The sequence below is a fragment of the Solea senegalensis genome, linkage group LG10 (assembly GCF_019176455.1).
Source record: "Solea senegalensis isolate Sse05_10M linkage group LG10, IFAPA_SoseM_1, whole genome shotgun sequence".
Lineage (NCBI taxonomy): Eukaryota > Metazoa > Chordata > Actinopteri > Pleuronectiformes > Soleidae > Solea > Solea senegalensis.
This window is the reverse complement of record NC_058030.1, coordinates 17,761,801-17,787,675: the sequence shown is the minus strand read 5'-3', so window position 1 is coordinate 17,787,675 and position 25,875 is coordinate 17,761,801. Positions and strand designations below refer to the sequence as shown.

General features: G+C 43.3%; 1 protein-coding gene across 1 annotated transcript in view; it reads right to left on the bottom strand.

Annotated features, from left to right (window-relative positions):
• Positions 1–1,960: 1,960 nt before the first annotated feature.
• Positions 1,961–25,875, bottom strand: part of abtb2b (ankyrin repeat and BTB (POZ) domain containing 2b) — a 40,118-nt gene continuing 16,203 nt past the window's right edge. Inside the window, exons 3-18 of the mRNA XM_044036835.1 lie at positions 15,930–16,079; positions 13,498–13,708; positions 8,836–8,988; positions 8,174–8,339; positions 7,822–7,911; positions 7,551–7,652; positions 7,060–7,156; positions 5,813–5,948; positions 5,061–5,338; positions 4,779–4,957; positions 4,579–4,684; positions 4,098–4,200; positions 3,926–4,013; positions 3,749–3,817; positions 3,314–3,427; positions 1,961–3,031 (exon numbers count right to left, since the gene is read on the bottom strand). Coding sequence (XP_043892770.1) covers positions 2,798–3,031; positions 3,314–3,427; positions 3,749–3,817; positions 3,926–4,013; positions 4,098–4,200; positions 4,579–4,684; positions 4,779–4,957; positions 5,061–5,338; positions 5,813–5,948; positions 7,060–7,156; positions 7,551–7,652; positions 7,822–7,911; positions 8,174–8,339; positions 8,836–8,988; positions 13,498–13,708; positions 15,930–16,079 — 2,276 coding nt within the window. The 3' untranslated portion in view covers positions 1,961–2,797. The remainder of the gene's footprint in view (positions 3,032–3,313; positions 3,428–3,748; positions 3,818–3,925; positions 4,014–4,097; positions 4,201–4,578; positions 4,685–4,778; positions 4,958–5,060; positions 5,339–5,812; positions 5,949–7,059; positions 7,157–7,550; positions 7,653–7,821; positions 7,912–8,173; positions 8,340–8,835; positions 8,989–13,497; positions 13,709–15,929; positions 16,080–25,875) is intronic.

Here is a 25,875-nt window from a genome sequence, read left to right as displayed (position 1 = left end):
GTAGCCTAAAGTTGTGTAAAGTGTACGAAGTAAATGCCAGTTAGTGAAACTTAAAATACCTAGTTATGTTGACTTGTTTTTGTAAGTGCAACCAGTGTGCATGCTTTTCTTAAGTAATTGGATTTGACAGTTGACTATACTGTTGTGTTCTTGCAGACATCCAACTTACTATTATCGAGTGACTAATGAATGCAATTATGTACTGCAGTTGATTGAAGACGCTAATATTGTGAATCTAAATGATGCTGTCACTGTTGTCTTGATCCACCTGGCCTCTTTCTCTCCCCTCAGGCCATATTTGGAGAGGTTTGCCTTTCGTTGATGTGGAGTTCATATGCATTCATCATCTGTCATTGTGAGTTTAATACTTATTTTAACTCTGGAAGAGACAGTATCAGATGAATCTAGCATATCTGACCGCACCAATGACCATGCAGCCTTTGTGTTCAAAATAAGCTATTAACTCTTGGTTCACCTAAATATGATTTAAACTTAACTGATCCCTGTTGTCCTTGGTCTGCATCTCTCTGTCATACTTTGAGGTGCACTTGATTGTATGTATGGCCTTACTGTAGGTGTATATTTGTAATTTGTTAGTCTAAGCAGTGTATTTCATTAAACACTGAAAAGACATCTCTAGCAGTGTTTCTTTGACAACCACTTTGACCTCAAGATGGGAATTGTAGCACTGTGGCCATCTCTCCCATTATGAATGTCTCTGAGTAGTGAAAGAATATTAAATCAGACCAGACAGACTCCAAATATTGAAAGAATATCTACTAAATGTAACTATATACAGTGTGTGTGTACAGGTCAAATGGTCAAGTCAGATGCAGCCTACAAATCAAGATGGCGGTCAACAAAGAAACTCCAACAAGATGGCTACCTGACCGCATGGCTGCTCTGTTTCTAGAACCACTTTTTTTAAACAGATGCCCGGTTAGATGAGGTCAGAAGCATACACACCTAGAGCTCAAAGTTAAGAAGCATGGACACCACTAACATCCTATCAACCTAAATGTGGACATTGCAACAACACTTTGTGTGAGCAAGTAGTGTAATGCTATGCTAGGCCCAATTCCGTTATCAAGTCCTTAAAAGCTGCAAAAGTGTCCATTTGAGGAGCTGTGTGTTGGTCCTGGACTGGTAGATGTTTGACAGTGTTTCTGGGGTCTTTTGGTCAGGTTCCTCTGTCCAAAGTTAGCTAGTTTGAGCTAACGAGACGCTGGGTCCTTGGTGTATCCTTAGGCAGGTTGTGGCGTCACTGCCTCTGATGGGAGGATAGCAGGCTGCTATGAGCAGAGGGCCATGTGGTCTCCATCCTGAATGAGCTGGTGGAGAAGGAGTGAGTGAGTGAGGGAAGTAAAAGAAGTAAATGGACTGACTTATCTGACAAGGACAAGGTCAAGGGCCCAGCCCAGCCCCGCCCGCCCGCCCGCCCGGGCTCCCGGCAGACTCCTGTGAGACTCCTCTGTCTTTGTCTTCCGGAGTCTTCGTCCGAGGAAGTTGCCGCTGAAGCTGCCGCTTCACCGACACTGCCGCTCTTCTAGGACACCTCGTTGGGGCCCCAGTGGCTACAGCTGCGCTGGCCACGCCCCTGTCGCCAATGACACTTCGCACCTGGTGATACTCAAGACAAACGAGGTCACAACAGCAACAATGACTACTTTCTCTTTACCACACTAACTAGCAACAACAGACGTTCAAACATCAAACGACCCAGCTACATCCCATAGCTATTTATGAAAAGGCTACCACATAACAAAGACCTACTCAAGTCATACTTAGCTTCATTCCTGGAGTCCTGTCAGATACTCACAAAGTCCAAAATGCACACTGCCTGGAATGAGCACGTTTCACTTCCATGTCGTAGCTGGGATTTCTCATTTCAGATGACTCCAAATAACACAGCGAGGTGTCAGTCAAATGGTTTGGAAAAGTGTGCAGCATTACAAAGGCCAACGTTTGTTACCCAGGTTTATTACAAGAATCAGCATTTCAACAGTATTTCTCTCGTCCAATCCCCGTGTTGGATTCTGGCAGCTGGGCCTGTGTAAAAGCTTGAAACCTTAGCATACTAGAAGCTTCATTAACTGTTAAGTGTACCCGGACAAAAACCTCCGCTACACAAAAGCAACTTTCCAAAACAATAATATTAATTATTTGCTTCTATTACAAACACAATAAAAAAGGGAACACCCCGTTAAATACTCTCACATCTTTTTCTGTCCTCATTAAATAGAAAATGTCCATCCCACTTTTTAGCAAGTGTTTCTCGCAAAATAAAAAACAGTTATACTTACATACAAAGTACATTTGTTAATCCAGCACCTACATCAATGCATCACGATCACAGTCTCTCCTACTCCCACTCTGCATTGGTCAGTAAAATGTGACTAAGCCAAAAGTCCAGCATGGCTTCCTCACTTCATTCTTTAGACATGCATCCAGTCTATTCACACTGAACAGCTTCACTCACAACCAGCAGACTTCCATTCACCCCAGTCCTTCAAGGCAGTCGTTTCTTCTTGCCGGTTTTGACCATTAGAGGGCAGCAGTGTTTCAAGGTTCAGACTTGCCACCTGTTGAACCCATCTGACGCTCCAAGCTTCCCGAGCCTCAGACAAAACAGTCACATTGTCCAGTTTTCCTCCCATTCAAAGGTTGGACATTAATTGTCAAATATGTGGCACGAGAATGATCTGGCTGGAAGTTGGAAGTTTATTTTCGCACAAACGCTGCCACAATTCCCCACGTGCATCTGTCCTGTTTCTCTTCACCATGCGTCCTCTCCTCCTCACACTCGGGAGGTGACGTAGAGAGAGCGTAGTCGTTGAGCTAAGGTGGCTTCCAGCTCCTCCAGAGGTGAGTCTCCCCGGCTGTGAACCAGGGTAGAGGTGGAGCTGTTGCCTTGTCGGGCCGCGGGTGGTCCCAACAGCAGGCTCCTGAAGCCTTCTCTCTCCAGCAGAGCGGGCATCTGCTTTAAGAAGTAACCTTCACAGAAAGAGCTCAACTCCAGTGAACCATGGACCTGAAATAAGACAAGACAATGGTCATGTGTTTTGGCCACTTACGAAAAGTCATTCAGCATAGAATGAGGCCTTGAATCTTTTGCCCACACTATGTGCAATTACAATTCTTATACAGTATCACTAAAACGGTATCGTCACCAAAATCTACCGATTTCTTCCCCCAGCCTCAGAAAGATTAGAGTTGTGCTGCCAGATGGACATACGCCAGGAACAAAGCTTTCAATACTTACTTGAATAGACAGCGGGACCTTTGACTTCTGTTTATATTGTGTGTGTGTTACCTTAGCGGTCTTGTAGATGCTGACAGCATTATCCAGATTGATGTGGCGAGAGCAGATGAGTTCACAGTGTCTTTGGAGCGCCCCCAGGTGGAAGAGACTGGCAGCTGACAACAACTACAGGACAGAGCACAAGCAGCAAATACACCGTCACAGGACTTCCAATAAAACACTGACACAAATGTGTTGGCGGGAAATCTTTACTGCTTAAATATACTGCTGTACATATTTGCTCTTTAACTGTACATACTATATACATATACTATATATGCTGAAGTGCTTTTTCTTACCCTGTACTTGTGCATGTGTAATGACAGTAAAGTTAAGTCTAACCTACAGTTAGACATTTTGCTCCTCAGCAAACTCTTTTATGCTTACTTTTATTTACCTTGGTTTACATGTGTATGCTGTGTTTCTAACTTTTAAGTGAATTCTCACCTCCAGCAAGTCAGGCACATTGGTTTTCAGTGACTCTGTTCCTCCACAGTACAGGTATGACATCATCATCTGCAGATAGAACAACAGAAGGGAATACTTTCATTGTTACGCCACAAATTAAAAGTTATTTACAGGCAATAAGGTGCAAAAACCTGGAAATAAAGACAATATTTGGACCTGGAAAATGTTGTACTTGATGTTTCCAATCTCCACCTCCTTGTTGGGGCTTCCATCTGGCCCAGAAGACGCCAGCAGGGACTTGAATCTAAACGAAAACAAACATTTATGTAGTCTGCTGTGCAGAAAAGGGGGCTTTGTTTCTTTTCTGCCCAGTGTGAACTACACCCACCTGTTAGACGCGGTGATCAGCAGCACTCTGTGGCCGTAGAACGGTTTCCCCTCCACCACAAACGTCACATCTGACATTTCCGGGTTATTCAAGAAGTGAGGGTCTGTGGGAAACCACATCAGCGTCGTCTTACAACTCCATTCACTTTTGTCTGACACGAGAGCTTTCTTGAAACGCAAAAGTCAGTCTTTTCAAGACCAGTCGACCGATATCACATTTCTCTGGAACTACTTTGACGTTTGACTGCAATTTCAGTCAGAAATTCATGCATCTTGTGCAATAACAGACTGATTGTATGAAGAAACCATTTAAACTACGTGATTAATCGGCAGATTACTCAAACATAATCACCAGATTATATATAATTGTGCAAATAATTAGCTGTAGCCCTTGAAAAAAGTCAGTATAAAGCCATCAGTCTTCTACTGAGAAACAGAGCCATGTTTGCACGTATGAATGGAAGAATCGAGAGTTTCCTTACCCAGCTGCGCTGAAAGAGTTGCCTTCATCTCGGGGACGGCTGGAAGGGGCGCTGGGCCGAAACAGTGACTAAAAATAGATGCCAACTGTTGGATAATGGCATCATTCTGGACGGAAAAGAGCAGAGAGAGAAGGGGATTTGATCACACTATACTGCCTGTGCATAGTTGTGACAATGGTGTCTGATTATGATTATGGTACCTTAGTGGTGCGCAGGATGTTAAACATTAGGGGCAGGCCTGTGGTGACCAGCTCCTCACAGTAGTCCTCCTCTCTGATGGTGGTGAACTCTCTGAGGAGTGAAAGGGTCACTCCCGTTCTGGACTGCTGCTGGGCGCAACGCAGCGATTCCAGCCACACATGGAGTTTCCAGGGCACACCTGATTAGAAAGAGGGGATTTGTTGTTGGTATGTACAAATATTAGGATTTTTGAAGCACAGGTGGAAAGTAAATCCACGTCGTCGTTGCTGTCTAATAGTTACCCATAGCTCGTAGCTCCATGGTGACATCCAAGTACCCGTGCTCAGCGCTGTAGTAGCTGGCCTCTTGCAGAGCCTTCATCCTGGCCTTGCAGAGCTTGGGGATGCCCACCTCTGGCAGGGCCCCGGGGCCAGAAGAAGGTGTAGGAAGGGGAGACAGAGGGAGGAAAGGGCAGATTCCAGCATCCTCACCCTCCACCCCTTCAGCTAATATCTCCTCCAGAGACAGGACATCCTCTTTGACTTGTTTGGGCTGAGTCAGTAGCTTTCTCAGCACATTCCTGACAAGATAAGTGGGAGGAAGAAAGTGGGGAGAAGGAGGACACACACACACACACACACACACACACACACACAGGAAGGAAGAAATGAACAAAGGAGAAAGCATGAAAACATGAATATGCGTCTTCACTTCAAAACATACGCTCAAGCCTGCGACACAGTGGCCTCCTCTCTGATTACATTGAGTGTCACCCTCCGTGTGGAATGTGAAGTGTTGAGACTACATTGTGTTCACACATACAGGCCGTTGAACAGGTGGAGAAGTTTCTACACCAACAACTGGTGTCCACAGACAGATGGGCTCAACAGAGGGAGACCCTGAGCTCACTTTTCACCCTCTTCCATTTCACCACACGATAAAAGTCCTCGTGCACAAGTGACGACATTGTTACACTGTTGAATGTGTCCCCTTTAGTTAAGAGGTTAACCACAGTGTGTTTTTTTTACTTCACAGTGAGGGACAAACACTGTACCTGTGTCCGTGTGCGGCGGCGTGACTGAAGCAGTTCATGTCTTCATACAGAGAGGACGTAAGGGCATTTCCATCGTGGATCTTGGATAAGGGGTCGGCGCCTCGTGCCAGAAGCAAACTCACCATCTCGTAGTTGCCTGGGAGGCACAGAAACGCTCAATTAGACACACAAACGCCTCCAAGACATTCACATACAGTACGACACTTTTACTGGTACATTTACTGCTGGAGTGATTATATTTTTTTTCCACAGGGCCCAATGAAGTTTTATCAGTATTTATTCTGCATGTTCAAACAACATTCATTCTAACCACCGTTTACATGCTGTCATTGCTATGAGGAGCATGTGTCTCTATTACTAGAGCTATGTGTGGCTTTCTGATGATGCCACAGAGGAATGTTGCCCAGAGCTTTCTGAGGGAACCACAGGCAGCGCTCTGTCCTTCACTCTCTCATTTCCTCATTCTTGGAGTGACGTTCACAACTCAATCCTCGGTTAGTCTTGGTGGTCGTGTGGAAAACTCACACAGTACTGATAACTGTGGCTTATTATGATTAGCTCTTATTTTGTTAAATATATCTAGAAAGACTGACATCCATTCATCCCTACATTTCTCTGGACCCTCGTACAGACCTCCTGACTGAAGGTCACGATACTTCTTCAAGCCAAAATGTGTCAAATTACCATTTTAGATTAAATATGATCCGGACCTACACACATCATTAGGCTACAGACTGAAGAGAACATCTTAGTTTCTCACAGATCTGCACACATACCACACACTAATCATAATCACAATCAAATGAAAAAGACAATAATGACGCAAAACATTTGTCAAAATAATCTCAATGTAGTATTTATATACAATCTTTCAGCCCTACATTCAAGCTATTGTCAAATGAGCTCACACATTTAATATTGAGTCTATCAGCTCCACTGTGTTATTCAGTGTCGCGGTGCACACAGGAAGTGATTTGTTTTAACGCAGACAAAGGCTACAGCTAAATTGTGCTAGTAAAGTGAGGCAGGATGAACACTTGTGAACACCCGCTTTCAGGTGAACATAATGTCACATTGTCTCTGGTCACAACGACCAAACAGAGACAGAATAATAACAACATCGCAGCTTTAATCCAGCTTTTATTGAACAGCTCAGACAGACAGTGAGTCACATCATTCACTAACAGATCATTCAGCTGTGCCTTGTGTTGTACAGTGTGTGTGGGGGGGCATATGTGTAAACCCACCTGCTGCTGAAGCCAGCTGCAGCGGCGTGTCTGCTGTGCTCTCCTGTCCGTTGCGGACCGCGGCCCCCTCCACATTAGCCCCCGCATCCAAAAGGAGCTGTAGAAACACACCACATCTGTTATATGAAGCAATGTTTAACATCCTGTTACTTATTTATGGACCAACCTCTGACCTCACATTTGTCATTCCACTTTTTTGAAAGAATCTGCATCACATCCACACTTAGAGCTATAACACTACGAGAGATTTACTGCAAAGAGGCCTGGCCGTTACTCATGAAACTGAAATTATTTGTCGTGATATTATCAGTATCATCGGAGGTGAGACATTATTATTGTGATCATGTTTTTGGCCAAATCGTCCAGCTTTCTAAATGCATATCATTTCCCCACGAGTAAAAATCCACCCCAGACAGGCCACATGTCCACAGATGAATTTATACACTGGCTACATCTGGTTGGTTTTAAATGTGTACACATGTGTTTCCAACCTGCACAACTGAGATGTGTCCGTGTAGCACAGCGAAGGTTAGCGCTGCCCACTGACGACTGTCGGGATGCACAGAGGGGTGCTTCAGAGAGCATGGTGGAACCTGCCAACAAAGGATAAATCAGTGTTATAAAGAAAACACACACACGCGCAAAAAAACTGTGACATTGGTGCTTTACATTAGATTTAGCATCTATGTCACATGGGACATAATGTGCAGCATTTAAAATAAATCTGTCCATCTGTTGAGATTGTTAAAGCATGATATATACCGCCACGTCAAGGTTTGCCCCGGCATCGATCAACATCTGGACTAAAGCCTCATCTCCAGCTGCGCACGCGTACATCAGAGGGGTCATTCCCTGAGAGATGAACCAAAAAAAACAACATTTATAGTTTAAAATGATTTTTAGATTTCCTGTGAATACAGCTGCACACACATATCACATAAAAAACACACACTTATATGCCAAGGCAATAAAAAGCAAGTATGAAAAGATATTATATTTATATACAAAGTGCATCAAATGATTTTGTGGTTCAGCTTTTCCTATTTCCTTGTTTTTCTTTTGCCCCCAAATTCTATATTGTCTTGAAATCTAAGTTGAAACCTGATCCTAATACCTGGTCATCCATGCTGTTGACGCCGTCTGGCCCCAGCAAATCAATAGCTTGGCCTATGAGGTCTGTGCGCCCACAGTTGAGCATCCGAAAACCTAAGTCGAGATGGAACTTGTCTGTGGCCGCTCTGGAGTCCAGACGTTTGAACGAGCTGAAGCAACACTCGGGCCTGATGGACACAAAGATACAGCGAGAGTAAGAAAACAATTAGAAATGACTGAGTGTCGTGATTCACGTGATTAGAAAAGATAAACCACGGAACCCGTGTTTCAACCTTCATGTGATTCATGCATTTTAAATATGAACAAATGAAGGGTTTGTGTCAGAACTGATAGGACACTTCATTAAAGGAGTTACCTTTGACTTCATTATAAGCCTTAAGTTCAGGGGTTAAAATAAGCAAACATTTGGAAACCTAACACTCTGCGAGCAAGAAGTAATTACACTGACATCTCACACACACACACACACACACAGTTGACATAACACAGACTACAGTCGAAGCTAAAATTAGACACGGTTTAGATATAAAGTCATCATCCTGCTACATTCTGTTAGAGCCTATATCACTGTGTGTGTTGTTGCGTTGCCATGTTCAGTCTAAAAAACCTCAGCTGGACATTCTACACATGGGTGTGTGTGTGTGTGTGTGCGCTCTCATTTACTTCAGCTGTCTGGGTTCACAGTCCAGGCCGGGAAGGAGGAGCCGCGCGGTCTGCCTGACATCATCACTGTCCACCAGCAGACTCTTGCGATGCTCGGCGTGAACGATGGCCACTCTCATCCACTCCATCAGAGGGGGCAGCAGCAGGAACGGCCTGTGAGGACACATAAGCCCTGCGTCAGAGTCTGTGCCGAGAGAAAGGCGTCTTCACAACAACCCGTAAACTCTTCTTCAACCTGATGACTTGTGAGTGTCTGGCAGTGCTTCTCCTCACACTGACCGCCGCACAATGAGTCACTTCTGAACACACCCAGAGACACACACACACACACATGTAAACACTGCACAGAACACCTCACCGCTACCAGTCACACACACACTTCCAAGCTTTTACACACCATATACAGCCTTCCTAACACAATAAGCACACACAGTCAGATAACAGATGTGTCCATGTATGACTAATAGGTGCTGATGCGTGGGTTGCCAGGTTGTGCTTTTTGACATCATCTTTATTTGCCTGCGAGCTATGATTTCATTTCCATTGCGGTTTGATGAACCAGATACTGAATAATCACCTTTATTACATCACATGTCGTTTAGCAGACGCTTTTATCCAAAGCGACTTACAATAATCTTACTAATCTTATTTATAAACCGGTGTTTTGATGAAATGTGTGAATATTTCATTGAATGTCTATCTATAAACAGAAGTAATCGATAACTAGGAGTTATCCACAAAACAAAAAAGGCTAATATAATGATTTAGAAAAACACAACATAATAGAACATAACATTGACAGATTCAATCAATATAAACCTCAGGGAACAAGACATTTAAAAACAAAATGTTATTAATTATTAAGCAGTAAAGACAAAAAAGAGGGACGAAAGAACGCAGAGCATTAGTTCTGCTGTGGTATTTGTGATCGTGTCATTCAGAGAGTCGTCTGACTGCATTTATTTACTCTTCTCACACCTATTCTTCTAAAACCCTTCAGAGACCGCCGACGCTACGGTCATCTGCAACGCTGCGTCTAGCCGGTTATCTGTTATTAATCCCTCCGTGTCTGTGCTCTTCTCTCTTACCATGTGTGCACAGAGTGAGTCTGTAAACAATGACACATTATTGTTGCGTCTTACTCTTGTTTCCTTTTGATGCCGTCAGGTCTCAGTCAGAAGGTGGCTTTGTTTGAACACTGTTATCATGAATTCCCCCCGCTGTGATCTCATTCTTGACTGCACCTTTGTTCCGAGGAGATGCATACATACACTCCAATGCATACAATGAACAGAGCTGGAAGCCAAAGTATGTGCAGTACTGTAGTGTGTGTGCCAGAGGCATTGTGGGTACTGTTAATGAGCACTGGGACCCCTGCAGTGCCATTTATTATCCTGATTGTGTTTACTTTAAGCAGCGACCTGTGGTTTCATATAAAGCTGCGCCTGCTACTCAACGGCCCGTTCTATCATTAATCGGTGTTTTGCTAATAATGTATAACAGGGATAAAATTGTTTTATCTAAAGGTTTCAGAAAGTCGGGCATTTTGATTGACCACTGTGTAACATTTAGAGAGTTTAGTGGCAGAGAATGAACACATTACCCATAAGTATGTTCCTACACGTGTACAGTCACATTCAAATAAGGTTTGGATTTTGTAGGCTTAGAATAAGACATGCATGCATCAACAAAGTCCGGCATCTTGACTTCTTTTATGTCGTGTGAAGGCCACCGTAGTTCCCTTATGCAGATTAGATGAATTATAGATAGATAATAGATTAATAGAATTAACAAATAGACTGCTGGTAAACTGATTTTAAACACTGTTCACACTTTATTTGTCAGCCTGTTGGCCACCGGTTCTACTCTTCTATCTCTGAGTTACTGATTTGTCAATCAGTGACCAGTCAGGTCACCTGCTGTCACCCGTCACTCAGGTGAGACAGTTAACAAGAAGATAAGCGGGGGATAATTGGCTGGAGGAGGAGGAGAAGCAGGAGCAGGAGAGAAAGGTTAAATGGGGAGAACTGGGAGAAGGGAGTTTTGACAGTTTATGGGCTAAATAGCCATATTTGTGAGGAGAGGAGGAGCAGTAGGTTGGGGATCAAAGTGTATACCTTTTGCTAATGGCTTCCACTCAACATAAACTGGACTGAGTGTGTCCGTTTGTTGAAGTGTGCCCATGTGTCCTTCCTCCCAAAAGCCTAAGGGCATCCACGCGGCTGCTTTACGGCACGCTTGGTCCCAGGCATGCACACAGCACTGGCACTAATTCACAACTGAGGCAGCTTCAGTCAACCGTGTCCAGCTTTTAACACTTAACGCTCATTGATCTGTCAGAGGCATTATTATTTTATCTTATCTTTGTGTGTGTGTGTGTGTGTGTGTGTGGAGGCTGTACACAAATGTGTCAGTGGCTCTCCACTGCAGACAGATGGATCATGTCAATACCATGCCCCTAACACAGCTCTGGCCCCCCCATGCCACAATTCATCCTCCTTTCCTTAAACTTTCCTCGCCTGTTTTTCACTCTCTGTGAGCGCCTGAGTGTGGGTTATGCCCTCAGTCTGAAACACAAACGTCAGCTTCGACAGAGAGCGAGCGCAGCATCAAAGCTGAAATGCCTGTTACCACTGAAACCAGATAGCACTTTTGGCTACCCTTTCTGACCCCACATGTTACGGCTACACACCAAGAACAGCAGGATACACACACACAGACAGACAAACATGCAAAAGACCCCCTAACCCTCCCGTTACCACCACCTGGCTGACCATAAAATGACAGGCAGCTCAAATTGTGGTCAGGTGTCTTTAAACACTAATTCAAATCCTAACCTGCTCAACATGAAAAGCAAATGCAAGTTCACACGTTACACTGGCCCCATGTGTTCTTGTGTGTGACCTTTTACACTATATGAAACTTCAATCGGGTCTCAAGCAGACACAGTTATGAGCTGCAGAAGGTCATGGTTGACCACTAGCATAGAGTCAGATTATTATCATAAAGGCTCCATGCGGGGTAACCTTATCGGGTATATTTGTGGTTAAAATGAGCTCCACTGGCTACTTCTTATCGTAGTGACACATCTACCCATTAGTGCTGGCTTCCATCCGCTGAAGGATGCACGGGGGTTGGGAGTGGTCTTTGTGGAGGAGGAGGGTTTGAAAATGCTCCATTTCCATGACATTAAAATAGGTTTATAATGTTCAGAACTGATGAAAATATATCTATATGTCACATAAAAAAATTAACACAAATGTAATGCAGTGCAGACAGGCGGACAGCGGCGGCTGCCCGCATGCACTTGGTGCAGTCTAATTCTCCAATGAAAGATCATTACTCACATCCAAGTAGCAGCTTAAAAGGATCGTAACAAAAAGGGCGTGCTCTTATAGTCTCAAAGATTTTGCAATAACACTCTCACCACCAGACTCCTCACAATGTCTGATGATGTAGCCCACACAGATCTGGAGGTTTTGAGTTTCCACCAAAAGATTTTTTTTTTTTTATAAAGCATTCAATAGAGGGTAAAGCCAAACGGATGGAGAGGCCCCATTGAAGGAGAGAAGTCGGTATCATTACAAGCCACTCAAACTGTAATCACTACCAGGTTTGAACTGCTCTCTTCAACCACCTTTTCTACACAGTGTGCAGTGACACGGGGACAGAGGGGCAGATTGGCAGATGTCTAGAAAGAAACTGAGAAATGCTGCAGATGTTCAAAAGGTATATGTTACTCAAGGATGCTAAATCATTTTGCCACACAAACATAAATCAGGCTGATATATAGCCACGATTTCAAACATCTGAGGACAAAGGGGAAGAGAGGGGAGGACATTTACTGTTCGTTTCTCTTTGATGCTAATGAGGAGCCCACATTTGCTCACTTTCACCATGTCTGCTTATTATTAAACATGTATGGGGCCGGCTGGTTCTGAGTGTGTGTGTGTGTAGACGATGATCATCTCACTAATGTTCTCTATCCTCAGTGCAGTACAGAATACTCACAGATTTAGATCTGGAAGTTTAAAACAATTGTGGGGAGAAATATTCCAAATGAACACACAACTAATAATGTTTCTCACATTTCTTTAACAAGTTATAAACTCGTGCTGTGCAATGTTTGAACAGGGTTTTAGCAGTTTATTTACAGAGATTAGACTATAAATATGATCCGCTGTGTTATATTTTCAGGCTACCCCCAAAGTTTCAACCACTTGTCATGGGAATAAAAAGGAATTTACATAATTGCTGTGCATAAAGACCATCCAAGTAAGATCTGACGAGTCTCTACCAGAATTACAGGCCATTAGCACTTCTTTAAATACCTTAAACCCCTAGTCTTCAGCCTGTTTCACACTCTGAGGGTGCAATTTACCCTTCTGTCAGACTAACAATAGCACCTGGAAGCTGTTGCTTACCTGTAATTTGCCTAAAGAAAATTAACACTTCAATGAACAGAGGATAAGGGGATTAGGAGTTAGCTGAGAAAGACTGATTAGAAAACAGCTGTTAATTATTTGGAGGTTGTTCAGTCTTCAGCCAAATCAAATCACGTGTAGTCACAGATGCAATCGACACAAGAGGAGAAAAATAAAGGAACTTGAATTAGATCTCTGAGCATCTTAAAGTTCCGGTGTTGTCACACATGACTCCTACCTCTCTTTGCTAAGTGCCATGCGTGGGGGATCTAGGTTGGGATTCTCCATGGACTCCATTTGTGGGCAGCGCAGGAAGTAGTAAAGGGTGTGGAGGGCATCGGGCGACCAAGACACGGGCTGCTGGGGACGGGCGTGGCGGGACGGACTCAGCCCCGGGCGCACTGAGCTCAGACGCTGCATGTGGTGCATAGCGCGGGACACCAAGTCACCTGGAATAAAGAAAACACCAGATTAGTGTTTGATAGTTGAGCAGATGTTTGTGATAACTGACAAGAAAAGATCGTTCATTTCATTGTTTCAACTTCATAACAAAGTGAAAACGCTCAGAAGCTTCCTGGGTGGTATCAGGGGTAATCAAGTCCTGTGGCATTTAAAAAACAAACAAACAAACAAAAAAAACTAAAACACAAGATCTCAAGGGCTCAATATAAACCCTGTGGGCTTCCAAGTCCACTGGAGCTCCCCTTTTCCTTAACCACTTACATCCAACCCTCCTTTACCGATTCCTCTCGCTCAGTGTCTCTAGTGGTATTTGCCATTAGCACTGCCATTATCAGTAAGCACAGCCAGACGGCCCGTCTAAATAGCCATTTATCTTAAATCCCTTTAGTAGTTATAGCGAAACAAACGCTTGATTATAGACTCTAATGAACTGTTCCGCTGTTTTCCGTATCGATGTTGTTCAGTCACCTTACACAGCCTGGAGAGGTAGGAGAGGTGAGTCATATCATCAAGTTAAAATGAAGACGCACAGAAATAAACACAAACCTACACAGTATATAATGTATATACTGTATATGTGCAATGTATTGCTTTCAATTGAAATTGATTGACAGAACACCAAAAGAGAGAGAGAGGAAGTCTGAACTGAATGATGGATGTGGAGGCAGAGCAGAGAGAAGCAGCGTCGAGGGAGGGAGGCCAGGTTGAACTCGCGATCGCGTACATTCATTTAGCAGAATTACTCCTGGGTTTATTTCCAGGTTACGGTGAAGCCGCTGAGGCCGGGGCTGGTAATTTCAGCCGGGTGAGTGTGTATATCTCTATATGTCTATATTAAGGGGTTTGGGGCACTTCAAGGGGGGGTTAGAAGTAGTAGTTAGAGTAGCCTTCCCCAAAACAGACCCCACTTAAAGCTGAAGGGCCTCCTTTGTATTAACTACCACCAGCAGTTCCCCCAGGAGGTCTCCAAGGAATTCCTGCCCAAGGTGGAGAGCCTCTCCCAGGCTTTCCAACTCCTTATTGTGCCCTGAAGCTAAAGTGAGCTCCAAGAGATATGACACCCCAGATTACAGCTTATACCTGAGTCCCAGTGGAAAATACACAAAAAAAAGAAAATGAACTGTGTCTTGACAGTTATTAAAATTGATGGATAATAAAAAATATATAGGTTTTATGACATCAGCCAATGCAACAAATATCATGTCAACACAAGTTTTTTATCTGAGATTAGTAATTGGCTTTACAGGCTTTATAGGCTTTATCACAAAGCTAATCTTATTTTGGGTGAGCACGATCCAGATTGTTCATGTGTCCTTTGGTTGGGTGGAAGGTCACACACTCACAGTTTCCCGTGGCTGAAGGAAGACCAACACAGAGCTGAGAAGGAAACGTTCAAGTGTGTGTGATGAAAACTTTCACTGTTAGTTTGTTGGTGATATAATATTTCAAACAATTTTGGACGTTCAGTTGACATGAGCTGCATCCTGCCATCCACGATCCATCCTGTTTACGTATGCTGTGAAGTCGCGTGTCTGGCCAAGTCCAGTCTAGAGATCCAGCAGAACTGAGCCACTTCGCACAGATGCTCCTGTGTCTGTCTGGTCTCCTGGGCTCAGATCACAGTGCCAAGCCCTCTGTGTTTTTGTTGTGAATCCATATCGGTGAACACATGCCTGTGTGTGTTTGTAGGCATGAATGTGTGTGAAGGATGCCAGCCCTGCCCAGAACAGCCCAGCTTCACACCACCGCCGAGATGGGGCATAAAGAGGCCACTGAGCAGGAGAGAGAAAGAGTGCGACTGTTTCAAAGTGTGCACACACTTTCTTTAAGTCTCACTAATGGCCTTGTGCTGGGGGAACAAATGGCAGAGTGTTTGCTCATTTGAAGTAGGAAACTTATCCCTGCTCTAACCAACACTGATCTCCATCCCTCCTCCTCTCACCTTGCACTGGCAACCTCACTCTTCACCTCGGTGCATTTTCCAGCATATCCCCAGAGTCCCCAGCCACACACATACAGTATAACACAGTATTACAGATCTGCTTTGCCCACTCTTACTGTACTAAGTCCTGAAAAATGCATACACCTTTTCAAACAGTTTCATCTGACAGCAATATGTCAGATTAAATTCGAATAAACACATAAAGTGAAAAGGCCTGATCAAATTAAAGTATGTCAAGGCAGGGTAACACACTGTTTTGTACTCACTGAGTTCAGAGATGCTGCCCACACAGGTAGCAAGCAGGGACTGTTCCAACGTCCTCAGCTCCAGTTGGGCATAGGCATCCTCCCTGCTGTCTACAGACGACTGCTGGTTCTCCGTGTATGGACTGAAATGTGCCGGAAGAGACAAAACCCCTACAAAGACAAGCACACGGAGATAAAATGATAACGTGATTAGTGTAAATACATTTCTTGACGAGACACAAACGTTTAAAAAAAACCTCCGCAAACATCAATTCACACTGCTCCTATGTGAGTCCCAAAACAATTGCCGCGGTGATATTTACTGTGTGTATTTATAATCCTGGTAACACATAATCGACACAGCTGAGGGCAAATAAACACACGGGGGAACATGAGCCGTGCTCCCAAAACATTCAGGGAAACAAACATGAGCACATGGTGACGTGAGGCTAACACAAACAATCAATGCATGCGAGTCCAGCTGAGAATGGAATTCAGAGACACAATTAGATCAAGTAAAAAATCCTTTGGATTAACACACTCTGTGCATGTCCTATCTTTGGATATTTTGACATTCTGCAGCACATATTTTGAGGCTAAACTACTGCAGTAGATATATAGATGATACTACTTGAATGTGACTATTCCTGTCATAACTGTGCATTCATGACAGTGAATGCTCAGGTCGTACATTCACTGTCATGACTTGTAGTATAAGGTAGCGTCAGTCTGAGACACGTGTGGTATTTCCTCTTCAAATGGTCCCCTGGAGATTCACTCAGCCCAACAAACCAAACACAATGTTTACTGAATTACTGAAGTCAGAGCAAAATAAAACAAAATAAAGAGCAGTGTGACAGAGGAGCATCATTTGCTTAATTAACAAAAACACAAATACAAGACAAAGTACTAAGTTTACAGAAGATCAGCACGGTTATTCTCCACGACAGCCAGTTATCGGACTAATTGCAGAGCAGGAGATAATTTCACTCTTACATAAACCGAGGCCTTACTTTCGCCCCCATGTTAACAGTTTTACAGGATTGTAGCTAAAATGTTTATCAGTTGTGACAACCTGACTGCTGTTTGCTAAGGTTAAAAATGCATTGGTTAGATTACTTCTACTAAGGACGGGTTTGTTTTTGGCTGTTTGCTTGTGAGCAGCATAACTCCAAAAGTGAAAGGGCAGATTTTGAATACATTTCCTTCTATCCCTTTTGGGACAGTGGACTACATTGACACTAGATGAAACTGAGCAACATTGGCTGAAATGGTGTATTAGTTGCATATGAAACATTATGTAGTTGTTTAACTACTTTACAAATGGAAGAGAGGAAGTTAGCGTCCTAAAAATGAAGTCATGAATGAATGAAAATATATGTGCATTTCTCTCCCCCTCCCTCTCTCCCATCTGACATGTACACTATGTGCTGACTCCCAGGTCCACCACAATGGAAATGGCTGCCTCTAGCAGAGTACAGCTGCTACAAAGAAAAAGCTCATCACATCAGACAAGCAAGTCTGTGCCAAACAAACACACTGTGAAACATCCCTGTTCACCCACTGTAGCACAAACATATCCACACACGTCTCATGGCTGTGCATTTTAAGCTGGCAACTCATTCTTTGATGTGTCACGTCAGGTATTTTGCTTATGAGTTTCAGTCAAGTGACATTGGGCACACATTACTGTGGCAACTGGAGATTTTTCCATGGCCTTGGATGAATCCGTGCTGATTACCATCTAAAGCTCTCAGTCCTTTCACAGAAAAGAAAAATAAAAACTTAGAGGAAGGTTTTAATGCTGCATATTTAATCCACCTCTTTCCAACCTTTTGGTGTAAACTTTCTCTTTCCGTCTCCTGGACTGCCTCACTGTGTGTACACGGCCATGGTTTATGGCAACCATAACTAAAGTGGCCTCCATGACAGAGTATTAGGTGTTAAAGTATGTGACGCATAATGTGAATAGATCATTTAGCAATGGCCTGATTTAAAGCGCGTGTCAGGGAGACTCATGCCTCCTGAGGAGCAGGAGCCATTTTGAGACATTCTGCCTCATTAGTGTGGGTAAGGGTGCATGAAAACCAATGGATTGTCTGGTGTATTTTTAAGTGTGTCTATATGGAAGTGAGCAGCGAGGTACAAATTAACACACTGGCTCCCTGTTGTGATGATTCACCAATAACCTTATGCTGATGTCACGGTTATCTTAATAGTTATAGTTTCAAATAGAAAACTAATATTAGACTAATGACATCCTTGTGATGGTCTCAAATGGCCCATGCAAGTGTTAGAGCACAGTTCTTGCAGGTATTTTAATTCACTGTTTAACAGAATGTTGATGTTTCCATAACTTCTATCAACTTGTTTAACATGAGCAAAAATAAGATCTTTGGAAATGCCAATACAGTTTGAATTGATTCTGTAGTATTCTTTCAAAGCTGTGGCAAATATTCACACATCACCACAATCTCAGAAGTTCCCGCAGTCCCACCCTGTGGCTTTCCTCACCGCTGAACCCCAGCCTACGTCATTTGGGCCTGATGTCGGTCTGTAAGCCAACCAGCGCCTGTCCCCACCACCACCGCGAAATATCATGAGCACCAACAGCTCCGGCACTATATGCATCATTTTTCTCCGGCAACGACATAGACTTTGGATAAGACAAAGAGAAGACGCAAGACCTTTAATGGGAGAATGAGTCATGACGAGGAGGGCTAGCGCTGTGCAAGAGCTCAAGAGAAAGACCGGAATATTTTAGACAGTGTGGAGGGAGGGGCAGGGGAATACAAGTGGCACAAGAGGTTCATTCTTCTGTGGCCAGTATGGCTCCATTTCTGAGGTTGACCCTGCGAATATCATGCGAGAATCCCAGCTACAAATCACAGCTGAAACCACACATTTTGTTGCACTCCCAAATCCATTCAAAACTACTGAGTTTCTCACAGCTATTACAGCTCCACCTAGTCTCAGCCAAGCTATTGCTCACAGTGATGTTGGAAACACTGCAGAAACAAGACCAGGGAAATCCAACAATTATGTTTAAAGTGCAAGAAAGCCAGTGTCTTTATGTGTCACATTACATTATTAACAAAGCTGGAGGAGCACATTTCGGTCTTCAACCGAGAAAAAAGAACAACCACATTCTCCGTCATTTGATGAAGTCATGTTATCTCTGCATGCCACATGTCTACTTAATGCATGCTTGGAAGCAGAGGCAGTGAAAAATAAAAATATTTAGTCTATGGAGGATATCACCTACTAAAATCTATAAACATTAGGAAGATATTTTGATATTATCTCTAAATTCTCAGACCATGGCATAGCTTACATCTCTGTCAGTCAACCTTGGATAATGGTATTAAATGTTTTATCAATTGAAAAACATAATTTTACGGCTTATTTCACCTCAAATAAACTCAACTTTGTAGTTAAGTCAAACTACAGTCTATAGTTGATAATTCCATTTAATTAGATGACTGACCTTGTCCTAGTATACAGGCACTAGCGTGGAACCCATTTATTGAGTCAAGCGTGTCCACCACTGCTACGCTAGGTGGTGACACGACCCCTTTCAGCTTGTTAGTACAAGGCAATTTCTGGTTTAGCTGGCGGCTAGTCGTTAGCCTCTCCTCGTCAGTCCAAATCTGTACCATTTTGGATTTTGACATGTTTTTCTTGCCACTAACCTCGTCTGTGTACTGGCTTCCTCTATTATGTCCAGGTCAAACCCTAAGGGTGAGTCAGACAGTGCAAAAAGTGCAAAAGTGATATGACTCCTAATCGCGTTATCTGGGAGTGTTAAACTTATTTTAAAAGCCCAAGTTTAGTCAGACAATCAGAGTGATTTTATTCATTTCAAGTCTGACATTATCAGCACAAAACTGTCAAAATACAACTGTCTAACTTACATTTCTTGGTGTGTTGTCATAACCTTTCACAGCTTTTACTTTTATTTGTGTTCCCATGAGCTTGACCATGATGAAAAGTACACTCTTGTGAGGATTTGTTTTGTCTACCATGAAGATTGTGTGAAACATAGAAGGACACGATCAATTCCACCCGTGCTGCACGCTCCTAGTAAAACTCTCAAAAGACTTTGGGTGTCTGTGCCCGCACACACACACACACACACACACACACTCATAAACACACAAATGAACACCTGCCTCATCTCCTTTAACAGCATATCCATTCATTATAAAGGGGATGGATCAGAGAGTCAGGATAAGGCTTCAAAGCCACTTCCCCCTACCCAGAAGGAGCTCTCATCCTGGGCCAGGAGTCTACATCCTTGTCCCTGTGTGAAGGCTGAAGAGTGGACAGTCACACAATAGTATAGTGTTTGACAGGGCTATTAATGGGTGTGTATCACCCCCGCAGTCTCCTGACCTCCTCAGTCATTCACAGAAGTTGGCTCTCACACAACAAAAAAGACACACATGTCAACGGAATCCATAAGCCAGATGTGATCCTTCACTCACAGGACAGTCTTCTCGTTTTCCACTGTTAAAAGCCTCCAAAACACCTGTTTTTCACACATCCAGTGTCACCCACACACCCTACATCCCTCTCCATGGTTTCAGGGACTACAAGCCACAATGTTGTAGACACGGAGTATGAGTTTTCAATGGGCATGGGTGACATATCTGAATAAACTTACCCAACATCGATGAAGCAAAAGGTATTCACTGGAATGCCAAACATTTTAGTGCTTACAACTTTCCCCTTCATGTCTGTATACAACCTAATAATACAAAACGTTGCTTTCTAGACTCTGCTTTAAGAATTGGGATGACTCATTGTGTATACTTGTATACTAAGTTGTATCCACTACCTAATCTATATGGCAATAAGACCCTTGATTGAAGCTAATTTCAACTGGAAATACAATACAAATATGTGGAAGCTACTAGCGCTCTGAGCGCCATATAATGAGGACTTTAACCTTGTGAGATAGCGGAGTATAATTCAACATGATACTGTGGGAAATGAAGCAGCCTTGGCAGAGGTTTGAGCTCCCTGCGTGCTTTCTCTGTTTCAGCTATACTTAGTTTCAGTATAAAGGGTTGAAAGTATCCCTGCATTTCTTTGCTTTGGCGGACCCTCATCTTGATCTTTTTTTCTAAACAGAGTGGGATAGAGGGGGCATTTAGGAGCTTAAAGTGGTCTATTAGTACTTCGGCTTAAAATAATCTGGCCAGTTAGCATACACTGATCTGCCCCAAGTTAAAAAAAAGTCGTTCAAAAAACAAACTACCGATGAAGAGTTGCTGGGCAGACAGAGAAGCATTCATAAGCCTAAGCTGCTTACAATTAATATTTCAGTTTGGACTGAAGTGGCTATTCACTTCCACAATGTGGAAACAGATCGAGATTTCTGATTTAAAAATATAAGCCCTCACACACAAGCCTGTCAGAGCCTGATAAATCACAGACCATGATAGACAAGTGAAGTGGGGTCTGGTCCATGTCCCCCAACACCTCTGGTGACCCCTGGTCTGCAGTGGGTCATGGGTCAGTAGTAGTGCTCAGCTGGGGCTAAAAGAGGAAGTAACCGTATCAGCTGTGTATGGGGTCATTGACTGAGGACACCCACACACATCATTAATCACTGCAGCACACAAACGATACCAAAGATGGAAAGCAAGGGAAGTTTCTATATTTGGTGACTGCAAATGAATTACATACAGGGTTCACAGGAAGTTGTTGAGTGCCCAATACGCCTTTGTTGTTGTTATCTAACATGAGATATTTTCTAATCCAACCACAAAAGACATGTTTTGAAAATATGAAACCTAGCCTTCCTACTCATAGACTGAAAGTGTCAGAACTCCCTGCTACCACAAAGATTACATCTGAATCTCTTCACATTATATACTGTATCTAGCATCTGAGGTGCTCAAGTTCACACAGTATATCAGACACATTCAATTATGAAAATGCCACAACACTGCAACCCTAATTACACAAATGCACATGTTGTCCAAGGTCCCTTTAGGGGACATTACGTAGACTTGCTTACATTTACTAAAACCACTACTTGTCCCTCAAACTCAATAACGACCACTCAAAAATCATTTTGGGGATTTTGCTATTGTCCCCAACTGGGAAATCTGCTCTCATTTCACTAGTCTTTAGTCTGAAATGTATTCTCAAACGTAGCCTACGACATAAACCCACATACACTCACTATATGGGAGTGGTAGGATTCGAGCGGGTATGGTTTCCCACAGCCTTGAAAAATGTTGCCATTAGCTCGTCTATACAACGAAGCCTAATCCTAAACATGACTTCAGCCCCCCCCACCCCCCCTCCCAGTCTCCCCCTCCTTTACTCTGCCTCTTTCGCTCTCTAATCATGTTTTATACTTTACATTCCAGGCCAACTGTGGAGCCTGTGGCTATCTAGTCTCATTCAACATTCCCCATTTCCATATGTTGGACCACTTCACTTAGTGCACTGCAAAGGGACACTATGGCTCCATTAGTAGATGACGCAGTTTTATGGGTTTTAATGCCTAACTGTAGAGTACCAAGGCTGAAAATACGAACACGCCATATGGAGGTTTTGTTTTCCCTAATGACACAGCAAAACGTTTATAACACACACACGCAAGAATAACACATCCACATAATCATGTAACCTCAAACCCACCCTCTCATAACTGAATCCAGTTCTACTATCGAGATGATGTCAGCATCCAAAACACTGCAAGGTATGGCATTTGACAGATAGAAACAGACAGACATGGGGAGTAGAACATGATGGTGGGCAAAAAGTCAAAGTAAATATGACCGTATAGTACTGGACCTCATTGGCTGGAGCAGATCAAAGAGTTGCTGTTTTATTCACTTATGATAAACAGAACCCTGCCTTTCAGAACAAGTTCCCCTCTATTCTGCTATCTGACAAATAACACTGGGTGCATGGGAGCACAAAGTGGTTATGTGTGCGAGGGTACAAACGTGTGTGTTTGCACTAATTGCCCCCACTCTGTGTGTGTGTGTGTGTGTGTGTGTGTGTGTGTGTGTGTGTGTGTGTGTGTGTGTGTGTGTGTGTGTGTGTGTGTGTGTGAGATCAGCTCATTTTCTCTCGGCTTGACCGTCTACAGAGGGAAAACAGAGAGCCAGTCAGTTTGGATGGCAGACAACACACTCATTGAGCAAAGGCCTGAACCTGAACCCTCAAGCATACACACACACACACACACACACACATTTATATTCTGTTCAGTAAAGGGAAATCTAGTTAAGTTGAATTTTCACTGGCCATTCGGCTGAGTGGATGTCACACTTCTGCATGTGTGCAGTGATGAATGTTTGAAACCACTCTACACTGAATAAATCCTGTTTGTCTGGCCATTTGTTTTTCAAGTCCTTCCATAATGAAATGTAATAGATGGAGCATGTCAGCTTATCAACTGTTCGGGTCTTTTGAAACACATTAGAGTAACAGAATTAGAATAGTACACGACTCCACCTTCTTAGGGACGTGCGATTTCCTAACGTGTCTCATCAGCCTTTTCATTTTAACTCGATTTGCTGATTGATTAGATCTCTTATGTGCTCCGTGCCCATTCACTCAGACAACAGCATATTGACATTTCCACATCTTTGCACTGAACCACGATGCATAACGGTGCCGTTTCATTATCACTTCAATCCCTTCCTGACTAACATCCATATAAAAAGCATCATGTGAGTCATCATCACTGATTGAATTAAGCTTCCATTTCTAATTCCATCTCTGCCTCTACCATGAGGATTCACACATTAGCACGGACATTAATTAACACTCTGAGAGAGACATGCTGTCCTTTTCCTAAGGTACTTCACTCTCAAAAGATCAAGGGTGTAAATTAAAAGAGACAAAGTTCTTCCCAACTTCCCTGTTCAGAAATAGACTTTCCCAGCTTAGGCTTGGTTCTCACAATCCTACAAGCACTTTTGATAGGGAGGCTTGTAGGAGTTTGACGCTACAAAGCACTGAAATTCCCCCTTGTAAATCTGACGCAGCTTTCTGCTGATTAACATTCCGTGTTGGGCTGGGTAGAGAGCAATATCATGGCAGAGACCAGAGTGAGTCAAATTGGAGGGGGAAAAAAAAACACAGTGAAAAAAAACAGCGAAAAAGGGGGCGGGAGGGTTGGTGGTTTATGATTGGATTATGGGTCTGACTGTAAAGTCAAAGATGCCCAGGAAAAGGAAAGACATTGGGCAGCCACTAATTGTTGTTCACCCGCACAAAAATATACAGCAAGTGTGTCGCACATTATGACATTGTTGTGCTTGTAAAAAAAGGTTTGGCCAGGACTGGCATCCGCTCAGAGACACAGACTTGCACAACCGGCTGAATGAACAATGGAGGCTAGATTTTTCCTTTAAAGACACAATTGGGCAAAGATGGACCAAGCTTCTGTTTTTGCTTTGACTGACCTTCATTTGGTTTGTATCCATAAGACGGAGGGAACAGAGGAACTACTTTACTAACTTACTAGTTAATAATAAACATAGATTAAATGAACATGTTTAAGTGAAAATCAAATGAAATCATTACAAATCAGGAAATGAATCACTTTAGTGAGCTAGACAGTATTTTGAAATGAAATATTGAAATATGAATGATTTTCCCCATTAATGATTATCTTGATGATGGAAATTCACCATGATCGACTAACCGTGAGTGGTGTTTTACCGTTTTAAAATGCTATAGTATTATCCCATCCCCAGACACTGTTTTCTATTTTACTACAATGTTCTAATTAAATTTGCATTACAAGGGAACAACATCCCCCACAAACTAATTCCATTCACTACATCCTGCTGTAGCTGTGGGATAAACAGTGAGGATGAGTATGCATTATATTTCATGGTCATTACATCTCAGCAGTATTTCTCAGCAGCAGACACAATGGAGCGGGGCTTTGTTGAAAAAGCTCCATCATTCTTTTGTCAGCAGTAATGAGTTGGGCCGGTCCATTTATAATGGCCTGACTCAACTGTTATCCAGTCCATTGTTGACAACAACTGTCCTCGCTGTCAAAAGAATGGACAGGAGGTGAAATTTCTATGCTGGGGGGGCATAACATGGGATTGGGAGTGGGCCGATGAACTTTTACAATTAGTCAGGAAATCAATGCCACTGTTGAAATGCGTATAAATCAAATGGGCCACCCAAACTCTAACACACACGTTGACGTGCTGATAAATTTGCCACACACGTATCAGCACAGAATTGTATGCACTGAGCACTGAAGTGTCATCGGACGCACAAATCACGCACTCGTGTGTCACGTCTCAGAGGTGACAGCTGAGCTGAGATAGCAGCTCTGTAATCTGCATGCTTGTGTCCTGGGTGTGTTCGGGTACTGCGGGGCGTGTCCGGCTGTCCACCTCTTTAACAGGAGGTAGTTAAAGGCAGTAAACTACCTTTAACCAGACCAGTCACCTCATTCAACTGCCTGTATGGCCCATCTGACACCCAATGGGGGTTTACAGCTCACCCCTGACCCTCACACACAATCACCACAGAGGGAGTGTCCACACCTAAAGAGAAGCCTGCGAGGAAGGACCATCCTCTGGTGCAGTTATGTCACCTATTGACCCTCCAGCTCTTCACACCGACAAAGACACACACACACTCACATTCATGCCACTCTCCTCATCTGTGGCCATGCGCTGGTCAGCACTCTGGGGGACACTAAGAGTTAGACAAAGCCTCATTGTGCAATAGACAAGTACATACACAACTAAACTACCTGGAGGACAATAGCTGTGGTCCAGGGGGTCGTCAGCTCACAAATGCATCACATGATTCAAATGATGATAACAAGACAGAAGAGAATCCGGTGTAGTGCCTACAATGGTTTTACCAGCTAACTGAACAACATATCATGTTTATATCTGTACTGTGCAAACACACTTGTTAGCCATAATTGCTTTAAATGTTGCTTCAGATTTGC